At 43.2% G+C, this 15,899-nt stretch overlaps 1 protein-coding gene across 1 annotated transcript in view; it reads right to left on the bottom strand.

The window, feature by feature from the left end:
- Positions 1-652: 652 nt before the first annotated feature.
- Positions 653-15,899, bottom strand: part of Heg1 (heart development protein with EGF like domains 1) — a 92,348-nt gene continuing 77,101 nt past the window's right edge. Inside the window, exons 16-18 of the mRNA XM_070028863.1 lie at positions 12,337-12,424; positions 9,447-9,621; positions 653-6,349 (exon numbers count right to left, since the gene is read on the bottom strand). Of these exons, the coding sequence (XP_069884964.1) occupies positions 6,200-6,349; positions 9,447-9,621; positions 12,337-12,424 (413 nt within the window). The 3' untranslated portion in view covers positions 653-6,199. The remainder of the gene's footprint in view (positions 6,350-9,446; positions 9,622-12,336; positions 12,425-15,899) is intronic.

Here is a 15,899-nt window from a genome sequence, read left to right as displayed (position 1 = left end):
ACTGCAAGTGGCACTGTGGATCAACTAGCCTTGAACAAAAACACTCAGGGACAGTGCCCAGGCCCTGAGTTGAAGCCCCATGACCAAAAAATAAAATTTAGGTACTTTATGCACATGCACACGTGCACATGTGCACATGTGCACACAGACACAGACACACACAGACACACACACACACACAGAGTGACATATGTCAATCTGACCACGGGTACTATTTTACTGTCTATACAACTTAAAAAAATTCCCACTTGTGAGGTATGGAAAGATATGTTTGTGTCTGACTGGATGAGCAGAAACAGGAGTCAGAACTGGGTTCCTGTGAAGATCTGATTGGGGACTGCAAATAAGGGGGCAGGACTGAGTCTGGGGAGCTGGTCAGAAAAGTTTTCCACTCAGGAATTTAGGGCTGGGCCACCACCTGATTTCATCTGCTAAAAAGCTGTCTTTGTGCTTTGAACTACTCTGCTGGGTCTCCCCAGGGCTACGGCTTTGCCCTCAAGCAGATGAGGCTCCTCTATCTGCCATGCAAGGCATCCATGATGCACATCATGAACATGTATCTAGCCAGGCAACTACATTGCATGGCTGCCATGAGACCTGCGTAAGTGTGTATGTGTGTGTAGGGCGGGGGGGGGGGGAGGTCCCTCAGATTCTCTGCCCTGGGCAAAGGCTTCCTGTTCTCCCTCCAGAAGGAAAGTTCTCTTGGAGTGGTAGTAGGAGGTAACCCTGGGGAAAATTAACAGTGTCTCAATCAGTAACTTATGTCCTCTAGTTCAGAGAAAAGTAAACGGAAGCAGGTGTTATGTCTGAGTTAGATCTGTTATCACTTAAGCCCAGTTGTTCACCCAGGCGCAGAGACCAAGCAAATGACAGCTACTCATATTTTCCCTTCCAGAATTCATTGCAAGGATGCTTTCACGCACAGTAACTTTGCTGGACTCGGGCATAGTTTGTTTGTTACAGAGCAAAGAACAAAAACAGTGAAAATATTAATTTTATTGCATCATTTTACTGACTAGAACGCCAGACTTATAGTGGATATAAGTATAAAAATAACCAAATTCTTACAAATAATATTTTGCTACTACAGTACTAAATAATTAGTGGAGGCTGCAATTATAATACAACTTTAAATAACATTCTTATAGTGGACTTAACACAATCAACCAGGATCTAAGGGCAAAAGGTTTACAAAAGGGAAATCTAAGACAATGTGTGAAAACTCAACAGTTCATACTTCAAGTTCCACTTAGCCATAATTGCAAATGCAGCAACAAAAACATTACTGAAACTCAACAGCAATGCATGGTGAAACAATCATGTGCTTTTTAGAACAGGCCTAGGGACAGAAGGGCCAAGTGCGCTGAGTCAGTTTCTCACACAAACTGCTTCTATCCCATCCCTGTCTGCTTCTATTTCCTACCCATGAACTCCACAACAAAATGCACTAAACACACCATAAAAACAACAGAACCAGAATTTAAAAGCAACTCCTTTGACACGTCCTCCTTTAAAACACCCATGGAGCAGATTCAGTCTTGGCTTGGTCTCTTTTTAGACTGAAAGAAAGAGCCCCTTTTGGTTTCACAGACTTTTCTGTAAGTTACAATTTCCATTAGATGTGAAGGAGTATAACATTTTTACTGAACTACTTCAGTTTAACAAATGAATTGGCACTTAATATTTGAATGTTCCTATTTTAGCCAGTTTTCTTCTTTGGGCAAGTGAGAAAAAAGAAAACACTCACATTCTCAAAACCGTATTTGTTTTTTTTTTTTTTTTTTTTTTTAAATGCACACAAGAACCCTGGAATGATACATCAAGAAAAAAAGAAAAACCTGACTAGGTGTGGTGATGAAGATGCCAGTAATTTCAGCCAATGGGAGTCTGAAGTGGGAGGATCATGAGTTTGAGGCCAGCCTGGCTATGTAAGAGACCATTATTCAAAAACAGAAAAAGCAAAAATGTTGCTTGTTAGCCCCACAAAAGCTTTTGATTAAAAACAAACAACAACTCCCTTTGATACTAGGGCAATTTTAAATTAAATATTACTGGCATCCCAGGCTCTGAAGATTTCCTTTCTCCATTCATCTTCTAAAATCGAAGCATGTTTAGAACTATGGGTCAAACTCTTAGTTTAGAGTGAGTTAGGCTAAACTTAGCCAAGGGCAGTGCAACTCTCCATTCTACTTATTCATGTGGTTTCATAGTAACTGGGGACCTGGATAGGTGGCTTAATGAGGCACCTAAGAACCACAGTGAAGGAGTGACCCTAAAGTGCCTGATCTGGAACTTTCTGTCTAAATAGATAATATCCTTTAGAGAGTTATTCTTAGGTAGTCATCCAGATGCCTATGCCAAAAATGCAGCCCTCCCCTCTTATGGTCTAACATTTAAGAGTTACTACTTCAAGAAATCAACAGTCAGGGGCTGGCAATGTGGCTTGCCTAGCATGCATGAAGCCCTGGGTTCGATTCCTCAGTTCCATATTAACAGAAAAAGCCAGAAGTGGCGCTGTGGCTCAAGTGGTACAATGCTAGCCTTGAGCAAAAGAAGCTCAGGGACCGTGTCCAGGCCCTGAATTCAAGCCCCAGAACAGGCAAAGGAAAGAAAGAGAGGGGGGGAGTAAAGGGGGGGAGGGGGAGAGAGAGAGAGAGAGAGGGAAAGAAAGAAAGAAAGAAAGAAAGAAAGAAAGAAAGAAAGAAAGAAAGAAAGAAAGAAAGAAAGAAAGAAAGAAAGAAAGACAGACCAACAATTACATCTTGGGTTTTGACTTCAAATGCTATCTGCCAGCTTGGCTGCACCAACCATTCAACAATTGTGACTCTAATAGACTTAACAGTTTTGGGAAATAACCTTCCCACAAAGGAGAGACCTATGAGCCTTTTAGGCTATTCAACTTCATGCCCCACTCTGATGGCTCACAAAAATACTGCCCCTAGACGTGGGAGAGGAGGTTCCACACCTGGAGCACGGCAGGCAGGCCTCAATGGATGAACGTGTCTGCCTGTGCCTGTCACAGAAACGCCCTAGCCACGTACCAATGCACGACCTAACGCAAGCCAGCCACTGTTTTCTTGATGAAGAACATGAGAGTTCAAGAAAAATACGCAAAAACACACCTGAAAGGGCACTTTCCAAAAGGGTACCAGATTTTTGTTCTTGTGTTTCTAGTCATTCATTACTGCTTAATATTAAATTCCTTTAAAAAATGATTTGCGGGGTCCAGGGTTTCCCTTCTTTCAGCTGAAGTGCATTGCATGGCAAGATGTCTGCCAGGAGGGTGAATGGGTAGGCCTCCATAGCTCAGCCATAGGGTGGGTGGAGATAGGATTGGGGTTTGAAGTCTATCTCTGTAAGTCAAGCTATTTATCCTCTCTGGAGGTTTTGAAGTCTGAGAAATGAGTCCTTCATGGCCAACTAACAAGGAAGCTGCTAGGCCAAGTATCTCTCACACACAGCCTAGCCATGGGAAGAACAGGAGATGTTTGTTGTTTATCCTGAAGAAACATGCTCCGGTACCCTGGGGCTCATGAGAGAAAAAGGAAATGGAAAATAAGACCCCTGGAGCTTAAAATCCAGGATAGACCCTGGGAAGGACCCCACCCCTCCCTCAGCGGCAGGACACGGGCTGTGCCTGGCCTGGCTCTGCCCCACAGAAGCATCTCATGGCTGGTGTCACTTTTCCTTCTTTCCACTTTCTCCAGCTGTGGGGTCTCAATGCAGAACCATGGCGTTTCTGTGAGCATGAACTGTTCATTCCATGTGTGAGGCCTGCCACTGAACACGGCGCCCCAGCCGAGCTCTCGAGTGGTAGTTGTGGGTCCATCTGAACCAGTCCTGAACCTCTTGTCTATCTGCTGCCAGCATCCTACCCGCTGTTTCCTTTCAGCCCAGGCAGGCCCTCTAGGGGTCCTAACCCAGGCAGGAATAACCCCAGCTTCTCTTCCATGGTACACAGGGCATACTGGGTCACTTTTGTGCCCCTTTCAAGCCTTCACCATCCTCCGAATGCTTTCCCCTCTCGACAAGCCTCCTGGAAACTGGCCATGCTGGGAGCACCTTGCTTGGAGGCCCTCTTTTTTCACAGTAGAAAACAAAACGCTAAATCCACTCCATTTGAACAAGATTCATGAGCAGGCAAGCATTTTAAGAACTCACACGACACTCTTTTCTAGACTCGGGGATAGTTCCAAGACAGAACACCTTGTTTTGTGGGTTTTAAGGCTTTTGGCCCACATACAGGAGATGATCTTCCAGCTGTGATGTGGGCTGAAGACAGCATACTATGTCTAGACACGGTCCTTGGTGGCTCCTCCCACAGGAGCGAGGCCTGGAGAACAGATACGCTGCGAAAGGAGCTGGAGCAGGCTGCCCAGCCTGTTGGCTCAGGTGTGCTGAGGGCAGGAGTTCTGAGTTCTCCAGTTAGATGTGAGGCCATGTGGTTCCAGAGAGATGTGTGCAAGACCCAGTGTTTCAAGACAGTGATGAGTTTGAAGGTAAGTTACTATTCATGGACAACAGGACTTATTTTGTACTTGTGAGATAAGCACACCTCAATTGCTAGAATCCACACACCTGACTAGCCATTCTCCTCTAGCAGGTGATGGGGAGCAGCGGCGACGGCGGGCTCAGCTCAGGCCTCGGAGAGGAGAACTGCATGTTTTGAAGAGGACATCTTGAAGAAACGTACATGTCCAAGGAAGACTGTCCCCAGCACGGAACCACTTCCAGACATGCGGGCCACTGAGCCCCCAGCAAGAATGCGGACGATTATCATCCCTCCATGTTCCCTCCCCTACATTAGGATGGTCCAAAGTTCCACAGTTAGACACAAAGCACTGAACATACCCCCCTTGCAAGACCCAGGACGACCAACAAGACAAGGGACATTTCCTTCCCCAAAGCACACTCCCAGACCCTAACCAGACAGTGCTCACACACACTGTACCTGTTTCCAGAGGGTACTACACAGGGGCGGAAGAGGAACCAATGGCCAGATGAGAGGAAGTAAGTTACTACTTCAGTGAATTAAGTAGCTCTGAGTGGTTAGTTTATACACTGAGTTTGTGGACACATTTAGAGACGCAAAAATTAGCAGGTAAGCACACTTACCCGTAGCTCCGTCCTAGCTCCCTGCTTTTCCGCAGGAACACCCACAGAAATCTAATACCTAAATTAGCCCATTTCTCTAACTATGACCAGTTGCAGGGACCACAGCAGACTTTTCCTCTGGGGGTGAAATCCTGGCTCACACCCCTGCATTCAACTTTCCTTTCCAACTCCATCTGTAGTGGCCTCTGGTTTCTGGCATAGTGGTCAGAGGAGCAGGAGCCATGGATTTCCTCATGGTGAGTGAGAAGTGCCCCTACTGAAGGCAGGACCTGCCACCTTTGGCCCCCTGATCTGCCAGTCAGCCTCATCACTGAGGCAGCTGGATGCTTCTAACCCAAACCAAATGCAAGTTGTTTTGCCCTGATGTGCACCTGCTTGAAAATGTGAGACTGAACTGTAAGTTGGAAAAACCCATTGGACTTCAATGAACATGTCACCTCGACTTGAAAAGCAGGTAGAAGTTATGTGCTATGCCTTACCAATGTCCATTTCTCATTGAGGGGAATGGCCTGGAAGTGAGCATAAGGCCGCCTAAAAGTGTTAAAGCACTGTTGGCTGCAGCATCTCTGGGTCACAGTGGTACATTACCCCCTCTCCTGCCTGTTGTTTCACACACAAGCATCTGGACAGGAAAACAAAGTGCCAGCACCTGGTGGCAATGAATCACCAAACGGTGGCCCAGAAAAGTGTCTCATGAAAAGAAGCCCTCTTTCTAGAATAGTCTTGAAACAAACCAAAAAGAAACCTCCCTGCCCAATGTACTAAAGTGCAAACCAAGGAAAAACCGGGTCCTTGCAGTGATACCTAGTGGCACGCCGTGGCTACAGTCCCCCCTAACTCCAGCAGCACGCGGCAGCACTCAGAGACTCCCATGGTACTGCTCACCGTCAGTTCACAGTAACAATGAAGGTGCCAACTGAGCAGCCTGCCGGTCCACACTCCGCCCTTCCCGTCCACTAGGGCCACGCCTGTCCCTCTTTCTGTTTGCCACTTATGGGTGGCTCTGACAAGTCCTGGGAGCAGCCAGTGCTCTGAACCACAGAGGTCCCGCAACCGTTTCAGGGCAACAGGCTTCTTCCCTGACTCAAAAGTAGTCTCTCCTCCTGCTCTCATCACTGATGAAAGATGGGTTATACTGTCCAGGGAAAATGCAAGAATGCCGTGATCCGGGCAATCCAGTGTAGGCTGGGTACAGGCCGTTCCGTTCAAGTTCAGGATTCCTTACGTTTGTGGGCTGTTGCCAAAGAAAAAAGAAAAAAAATTAAATTATTCTTGGATTTAAATTTAAGAGAAGAGCATTATACATATTAATAAAATTATATGCTGGCAATAGCTATAAGTAGCAGAGCAAGATCTGACCTAGAATTCAGGACCCTCACAGGTCTGTCTATCTCCTTCTTTCCATTTTGATTTTCTGAGACGAGGTCCTACTTGTGTCCCAGGCTAAGCCCAAACTTTCTTTGTCAAGCCAGTCTCAAATGTGAGAGTTTTCTGTCTTAGCCTTCCATGTGCTGGGATTACAAGCACGTACCATCGTACTTGACCTATCTTTCTGTGGAATCTGGGATATATTTGCCCCTATTTTAGAAAGAGGATTAAGAGCCAAGGGCAGGTAGTTCACACCTACAATCCTCGCTACTCAGGAGGCTAAGATCTCAAGACTGAGGTTCAGAGCCAGCCCAAGCAGAAGTTCATGAGACTCTTGTCTCCAATACTACCCCCCTCAAAAAAAAAAAAAAAAAGCCATAAGTGGAGCTGTGGCTTAAGTGGTAGTGTTAGTCTTGAGCAACAGAAGCTTAGGGATAGCACCTAGGCCCTGAATTCAAACCCCAGGACGGGAACAAAAAGGGAGGTATGTAATTAATTGGTGGTCCATGCCTGTAATCCTAACTACTCAGGAAGCTGAGATCTGAGTACTATAGTTCAGAGTTAGCCTGGACAGGAAAGTCCATGAGACTCTTATCTCCAATTAACTACCAAAAAGCCAGAAGGGAAGCTGTGGTTCCAGTGATGAGTGCTAGCCTTGAGCAAAAATCGCAGGTACAATGTCCAGGCCTTGAATTCAAGCTGCAGGACTGGCACAAGAAGTGGTAGTGGGTGAGGGGGGGGGTAAGGGGAGGTGAGAATTAATTAACCAGGTGTCAGCAAAAACAAACAAGAAAACAGTAAAACAAAAACAAAAACAAAAAACAAGCTCCCGGTGGAGGCCCCATGGGGAAAGGTATCATGGCTACTCTGAGAAGCTTAGTAGCTTCAGATAAAAATGTTCTCTTGGCAAATATAAAATACAGGAACTGTGCACTATACATACAAATCTACAAAAGGCAAAGGTGGGACTCACCTGTGCCTACTGAGAGGAACATCTTGTCACTCAGGTGAGCTTTACTGTATAATTTTAGGCTCTGCTTCTACAGACTGCTCAGCCTACTGATTTTGAAGTGGAGATGGGGTTCATTTTTGAAATGTTTATACCTGACTTCTTAGAATTATCTCCAACCTAAAATAAGGTGGTGTGGTAGAGGTAGTCAGATTTGAGGATGCATAAAAGGGCTATCTGGGGCCACACAGTGGCAGACAGTGGGCTGGGGGGACCCAGTTACCTTGCTGTGCTCCAAAGTATCGCACACCATATCATAGGTGATGAGGACAAGGGTTAAGGCAAATGAGGTTTACAGCTTTGTTTCGGATTCCATTCAGACATAAAATACAAGATTGCTGTGGGCTGAGAAATGCAGGCTTTTTTTTTTTGTTTGTTTTTTAACCACTGGAGAAAAGAAGATGGCAGTGGGAGAATGTCTGTTCTGGGGTGGAGACTGATAGGATAATGGTAAGGGGCCCCCTGAGATGGGAGTATTTTAGAGCTCAGTGTGTGAGTGTGTGGAGATGCCACAAGATTGCATAGCCAGGACAGAGATCAGAAGCCTGTCAGTCTCAGAAAAAAAAATGCCCTCAGTTCTTATAGGATAGGAGTTTAGACACTGTCTCTGGTTGAGTGGTAGCAGTCGCTGGAGAGAGGAGCAGGGGAGGAGTGGTCTGGGCACATACAGATTTCCATTGGAGTAGGGGAAAAGTACAAGGCCTTGGAAGGGCAGAAGTGGCCATTACTACAGATAGATACTGCCTTTCTACTCCCTGCTCTCAAAATAAGTATGGTTCCCCCAACCCAGTCTGCGGGACATTTCAGCATCTGCTGTACAGTTCTCTGAAATGGAACAAAACATGGTAACACACATAGGTCTCCTAAGGCATCTCTGAAGAACTTTGGCAAAAATGGAAATGTTATAACATCCTCAGAACTTTGTAATTCTCTCTTATTTATGGGCCCTGAACTGATTTAAGTTGTTAACTAGGTATATTTTAAGCAGCTCCTTACCTAATGCTATGGAAACAGCAAAGTTGGGCCTTCAGGAACACCACCCACCATTTTGTGGCTAGTGATCCCACCACACTGAAGCAAAGGTATTTGGGAACATCTTGGGGAAATATCTACCTAATTATGGTGTCAACTGTGTAAGGAAAAGGACTTTCCTAGCAAAGTAGACACAAAGCCTTATGCAGAAAAACAAAAACATTTAACTAGAGCCAAGTTTGTGTGTACAATTATCTCTCTCGTTTCTCATTCTTCTCTCAGGTTCAAATGTTCCAGTGAGCACACGGAAACATACAGCTCTCTAGCATGAAGAAGCCTGCCCCTCCCATCTGAAGTCTGATCATCATCACCAATTCCCGTAACAACCAAAGGGATGGTGGTTTCACTAATGAGACTGTCTAGTGCCATTAAGGCCCCACAGGGCAAGGGTCACATGTTTATTGCTATACCTAGAACTGATGAGATATCACCTGACACCTGTTTATTTTTTGGTTCAGATATGGTTTATGTTTGCTCTATGGTTGACACAGCATAAAGTAAAGGGAACCAGGCAGGACAGAGGAATAAGACTTGGGTTAAATTCAATGTGGGGCAGAAGAAGCTGGACTCAAAGTGTTCTTCTGTCTTTATAAATGATACAGTCCTGTATTGGATAGAGACAATTTCTTTCTTCATCTTACAGTTTCCATTCCTATAACTTAAGAGTAGGTTTGTGAATTATTGTTACGGTAAAATACAGTGCTACTTGGAAATACCTCAGTGCAAAACTAAGAAATACCAGTATGCAAACAGGTCATAAATAAATGTATGTGAAAATACATAAGCAGCAATCTTGTGCTACCATTTTATTGAACCCTTTGGCTAGCTGTAATGCTTTCTTTATAGACAAAGAGAATTCTTTTCTTCTCTGACCAGGTGGGAGCCCATGGTTGTTTTGGGCACAGGAGGGCACAATACACACCGAATAGTACACATCTGTCATCTGGAGGAGGTTTTTGGTGCTTCCATTCTCATGCATTTCAATGGCTTCTCGGCCCCACTCTTGTGAACGAGGGTTCTTGGGGTACTCGGCATATGGGGACATTTGGAAATCCCCGCTTTTGAAGATAAGTTTGCTTATGTCATTTTTACTCTTTCTGTGAGATTAAAAACAAAATTTTGAAAACCTCTGTGAATAAGTTATGTAAAGAAATGTTATCTATGTAAACACAAACCATTATTTTGCAATGCAAATTAGGCTATAATTTCTGTGTGGGTGCTCACTGTTGGGAGTGTTAGTAGTATTTGCCTAAACAACGAAAAATGAAATTAGGTCAAGATGCAAAAAGACTTCCCATCTAAAAGGGCCTAGGAGACAAGAAGGACCAACAGCTACAACAGAGCTGTTAGATTCCTCTGTGAGAGGAGGTCAACACCAGTCAAAAGTGCATGGACTGCTGGGCACCAGTGGTGCACGCCTGTAATGCTAGTTACTCAGGAAGCTAAGATCTGAGGATCACATTCTGGAGCCATTGTGGGCAGGATAGTCTGTGAGACTCTTATCTCCAATAAACTACTCAGAAAAAGCCAGAAATAGTGCTATGGCTCAAGTGGTAGAGCACTAGCACAGAGAGTCTCAGGGATAGATCCCAGGCTCTGAGTTCAAACCCCAGGACCGGCAAAAAAAAAAAAAAAAAAAAAAAAAAAAAAAAGTGCAGGGACTGCTCAAGCCAGAAGACACAACCATGTACACCTGGCCTGATAGGAAGAGTGTAGGTGTGACCAGATTTTCTGCATCAAATACTCTGTGGTTTGGACATTTCGAGCTTAGTGAAGACAGCTGATTTGCCCCTGGGTCACATTTTGCTGTTACAAAAGCTGCAACTAGAATCTAATCTCTCACCTCCCAGCCAGTGTTTTTTACTACATAACTTCATAAATAGCAAAAGCAGGATGGTTACAAAACAGCTCATCTGTATATGGACTACCAACATTCTCAGTTCAGCACAAGAATGAAACCTGATTATGAGATTTTATTATTAGCTAACTGTTGGTGTAGAACTATATATTCCAACGATTAACTAGTACTAAAATTTTAAGTATTTGTCTGAGGAAAATAATCTGAAGTTTCTTCCTTCTCAATCACTTACCTATAAATGTATAAAATAGCTATAAAATGTCTGGGAAAAGTATGAAATGACTCAGGTTTATAAAGTCAAATGTTTAGCTGTGGCTTGGGTGCTGGTCCTTTGTGCAAGTTCAAAGCACACCAGCTACTATCCTGGTGGGTGGAGCATCTGGTCGCAAACAATGACTTCCTTGTTCATAACTAATTTCCCTTCTCATTAACCAAGCTCCTTTGCAGATTGTGTGTCTGTACAAACTAGCACAGAACATGTTGAAAAAATGACACCCCTTCCCTTGAGCTTTGGCCCTCGAGATAACTAGTTTTATAACCAGATGTTCATTTCCATGCAACGCTTGTCTCTGGTGGCAATTTGGTGAATGAGAGTCAAAGGCCAGTCTTATCTCTGCTGGAGATAGATGAATCCTTCAAACATCCTCCTTATCAAGGGTAGAAAAGGTAACTATTTTAGAAGGTTCCCTCCATCTTTTATGTGTAGATGATTCTTGTCAAGTATTACCATCTAAATCAAAGGCCAGAATTTTCCTTCATTTGAACAAATAATCATAGAGAAGGAGGATCAAGTCCCTCCTTTCTCTTCCTCTCCCAGTACAAACTCAATTCCACTGGCTTCCAGGAAGCCTAGAGCCAAGTTTACTGCTCATCCCCACTGTTGCTACAACTTCTCTAGTGTTAAATATTTCAGATAACCCCTTTCATCTTGCTCTGTCTACATCCATCAATCCATCAATCTATCCAACCCATCTATCTAGCCATCCATCTGCCCATCTGTCTAGATATAGGTATAATACCATTCTTCAATTTGGAGGGTTTCATTATGCTATCATGCGATTATATGCACATATATATGCACATATATATGTATATATACATATGTGTATAGATGAGATAGATTATATGAGATATATAGATGATATAGAGCTATAGATATCTATTTATCTATCTATAGCAAATATTTATCTATCTATCTGTTATACTTCAATCCTTTCACTTTCGAATACTCCCCTGCCCAGTCCCTCCTGCCATTCTGTGGGCTTTTTTTCTTCTTTTTTGGTGTTTTGAAACAGAGCTTCATTATGTAGCGCAGGCTGGCCTCAATTTAAATTCATAATTCTCCTGCCTCAGCAAATGCTAGAATTTATAACTCCCAAGTTCTAGAATTATAAGCATGCAACACCATACTTGGCTTTTCTTCCTTGTTACTCTCCTTTGGAGCACAAATATTCTCTCATGCTAAAGGACTGGGGATTGAACCCAGGCCCTTATATACGCTAAACAAGCCTCCACCTCAGCTTTAGCTTCTGGAGCTCAAAAGGTCTTAATTCTGTTGAAATCCAGTTTATCTCTTTTTTTGTTGTTGTTGTGATTTCTGGATTATTTATTTATTTTTGTGCTGGTCCTGGGGCTTGAAATCAGGGTCTGGGCACTGTTCCTGAGCTTATTGCTCAAGGCTAGTGCTCTACCACTTGAGCTACGTCTTCATTTTCAGCTTTTCATTATTTACTTATTTATTTATTTTGGATGATTTTCCTTTTTTTAAACAAAGAAAACAAAGTTTCATTTATTCGCTTTCAAATTTTTCTCAGGCACCAGCTACTGTGAATTTCCTTATTTTTAATTGTTCAGCCACACATTATGATAAATGCTGCCAGTCACCTTAAGTATTTTTTATGAGTGGAAACAGGCCCTTGTACACAGGATTAGGATGCGAACGCTTATCACTTACCTGCAACAGGTAATAATCAGGGCAATGCCAAGGATGAGCAGTAGCCCACCTCCTGCTGCCGCAATCACCACGGTGATAAGCTGATAGGCTAAATATGGTAGACAAATAAACAAACAAGCAGAGATAATGCATGAATACCACAGGAGAGTCTATCCTCTCACCCACAGCTACCACTTGCATGCGTCACCTGGAGACCCCTCCTTCCGCTCACTCTCTAGTCTTCAGCAAGGGAGCCTCCCTAGCAGGCCCTACATTTTTTTTTTTTTAATTGAGAAGCTACCCCTAGAATGGTGGCTCCTAAATGCCACCTGCAGACCAACCCGATGACCTTTTAGTAAAAAGATAAGAAGTAAAGGTGAAAAATGTTTTTTACAAACTTAATTTGTTTCATTTTAATAGCTGTTCTTATCCTTCTTACTTTTATCTATCACTTAAAATGGTGTCTTTATTGTGTGCAGATGGTGCCTCAGGAATTATTATTATTATTGTTGTTTTTGGTACTGGGGATTGAACCTAGGACCTGCAACATGACCTTAAGCATGTTCAGCATACACTCTTTCCACTTGAGACATTACACACCATTTGTTTTCATTTTGTTTTTTAACCTGAACTGGCCTTGAATACAAGAGTATCCTGTCTCCTTGTCACTCCAGGTTGAGGTTATGTGCATGCATTACCATGCCCAACTTTGTTTTAATTGATTATTAATTAATTATGTGCCAGTCCTGAAGCTTCAATTCAGGGTCTGGGATCTTGTTCCTGAGCTTTTTTGCTGAAGAACAGCATTTGACCACTTGAGTCACAGATCCACTTCTAGCTTTTTAGTTGTTAACTGGAGATAAAAGTCTCATGAACCTTCCTGCCCAGGCTAGCTTTGAACTACAATCCTTAGATCTCAATCCTCCTGAGAAGCTAGGATTACAGATCTGGGCCTGATTGTCTTTTTTTGTTGTTGTTGTTGGTCGTAGGGCTTGAACTCTGGGCTTGGGCACTGTCCCCGTGCTCTTCAGCTCAAGGCGAGCACTCTACTGATTAAGCAACAGTACCACTTCCAGTTTTCTAGTGGTTTATTGGAGATAAGAGTCTCACGGACTTTCCTGCCCAGGCTGGCTTTGAACCGTGATCCTCAGATCTCAGCCTCCTGAGTAGCTAGGATTACAGGGATGAACTACCTCTGCCTGGCCTGATGGTCTTTTTTAAAGATAGAGAAAACACAAAGGTTTTCCGTGACCACTTCTTACTCTTTAGTGTTAGCTACTAAACTTTTGGTTATGATAATGAGTAGATATGATTCTGAGTTAGACTGTACTAGATTTTTTAAAAAAAAGAGAGCAAGACAACAGGAAGGCAGCCCATCCCATTTTATAAGACCCATTACCGATCAGCTGAGTCAGGGGTCTGGAAACCACTTCTTACACCATGCTAGGAATTCAGGAGGCTCCTTAATAAATACGCACTGCATTTAGTTACCAGAAGTTGGCAGTGACATAAGCAAGTACGTATCACATGTAATAAAAAATACTAAAAGTTTAATAGATTGGGTTCTACTGGGTGTATTTCTGGCAAAATTATTTCCAATACATTTTGCTATCAGACTGATTTTTATTTTCCTATAAAAATATAAATAAAGGGCTGGGAAGTTGGCTCAGTGGTAGAATGCTTGCCTTGCATGCATTAAGCCCTGAGTTTGATTCCTCAGCACCACATAAGCAGAAAAAAGCCAGAAGTGGCTCAAGTGGTAGGGTGCTAGCCTAGAGCTGAAGAGCTGAGGGACGCCGCCCATGCCCAGAATTCAGCCCCCACAATCGACAAAAAAAAACAAAAACAAAAACAAAAACAACAAAGAAAAAAGTAAAGATAAATAAAATTGTATCCTCAGAGTAAAGATCTGGGATTAAAAAGCCAATGATCAGATTTAATGTAGTAAATAAAAACTGGTACAACTGCTCTCTAAACATTCTGATAAAGCCATTCTGTGTAAGCTCCCTGTTGCTAAGTTCGTGCAACAGGTGTAGCAGGTGTTGTCTGTGAGGACAGTAAAGCAGACTGAGCTGAATACAGGTAGTACAAGCTATACAACCTTTCACCTTTTTCTTAAATAGTCTCATCCTCTCTAGAGCCTCCAGAATGAAGAACTTGGAATTCTTAGTCCTACTTTCTCACAGACACTTCAATATTTTATAAGCAGTGATTCTTTCTCTTTAATTTTTACAGCTTGGCACTGTTAGCATTAATAACATCTTTCATCAAATCAACGCACTCTGGGCCCTCACCTTTCCTATAAGCTCTCTGCTTACATGCTTACTTGGAAGAAATCTATTATCTGCTTAGCCACGTGCCTTCTGGGCACTGTTTGCTCCCTTCCATCTGCAGTGAGGGTAATGCTGCTTATTTACACATGTAGCAGCATTGGCCATCCTCTGGCCACAGCTGGTTAGGTATAAATACATGGTCCAAACTGGATCAATTGGTTCTCGGAATCTCATACTGGTAAAAAGTGAAGCCAGCTTTCCCTTTCAAAATGGCTAAACCAGTGATATACACTCAAAATCTGTATGAGAATTCTGTCTTCCATCATGTTGTCTAGGAAGGAGAGAAAAACCCCATCATCTGTGGAGAGTCCATCTTTTATATGTCCACAAGCCCACAAGTCAAAGAGCAAGGAGGAGGTAGGAAGATGGAAGCACATTAGCATGTGTTGTGAAAGAAGGTCCTGACCTTTAGCTGTCAGAGTTCTCAGTGTCCAGTTTTCTGCCATTCCTGCTGCTGGAATATCATGATATACACTCTAACCCTCCCCAAAAAATTTTATTGAAGCTGGGAACCGGTAGCTCAGGCCTATAATCCTAGCTACTCAGGAGGCTGAGATCTGGGGATCACAGTTCAAAGCCAGCCTGGGCAAGAAACTCTGTGAGACTCTTACCTCCAATAAACCTCTAAAAAACTGGGAGTGGCACTGTGGCTCAAGCAGTAGAGTGCTCGCCTTGAGCTGAAGAGCACAGGGACAGCTCCCAAGCCCAGAGTTCAAGTCCCATGACCGACAAAACAACAACAACAACAACAAAACAAACTTTGTTGCTTATATTAGCCATGCTTTTTATTCTGGAAGAATTTTAGCCAATCAATGTGATTTCCATTAAAACTGTATTAGAGTCCGGTGCTGGTGGCTCATGCCTGTAATCTTAGCTACTCAGGAGGCTGAGATCTGAGAAACATGGCTCAAGGCCAGCCTAGGAAAGAAAGTCCATGAGACTTTTATCTCCAACTGCCACCTAAAAACCAGAAGTGGATCTGTGGTTCAAAGTGGAGGCCCTAAGTTCTGAACAGTCCCATGACTGAGCAAAACAAAACAAAATGAAACAAAAAAATGCCCCTGTATTACAGACATTCTAGGTAGCCTTATTAGTTTTATTTCAGTGTTCACTTGGTTTGTTCTGCTTTTTTTCATAGTGATTCATGGTTACACTTTTACCTCTTTATTTTTAACTTGGCAGTATTGAAGTTTGAACTTACGGCCTATCCATTGCAAGGCAGGTGCTCTACCACTTGAGCCACTCCTCCAG

Source organism: Dipodomys merriami, unplaced genomic scaffold, assembly GCF_024711535.1.
Source record: "Dipodomys merriami isolate MVZ:Mamm:240054 unplaced genomic scaffold, mDipMer1.0.p SCAF_2, whole genome shotgun sequence".
NCBI classification, from domain to species: domain Eukaryota; kingdom Metazoa; phylum Chordata; class Mammalia; order Rodentia; family Heteromyidae; genus Dipodomys; species Dipodomys merriami.
Note: the sequence above shows the minus strand (reverse complement) of the source record. Positions and strands in the feature narration are given on the sequence as shown.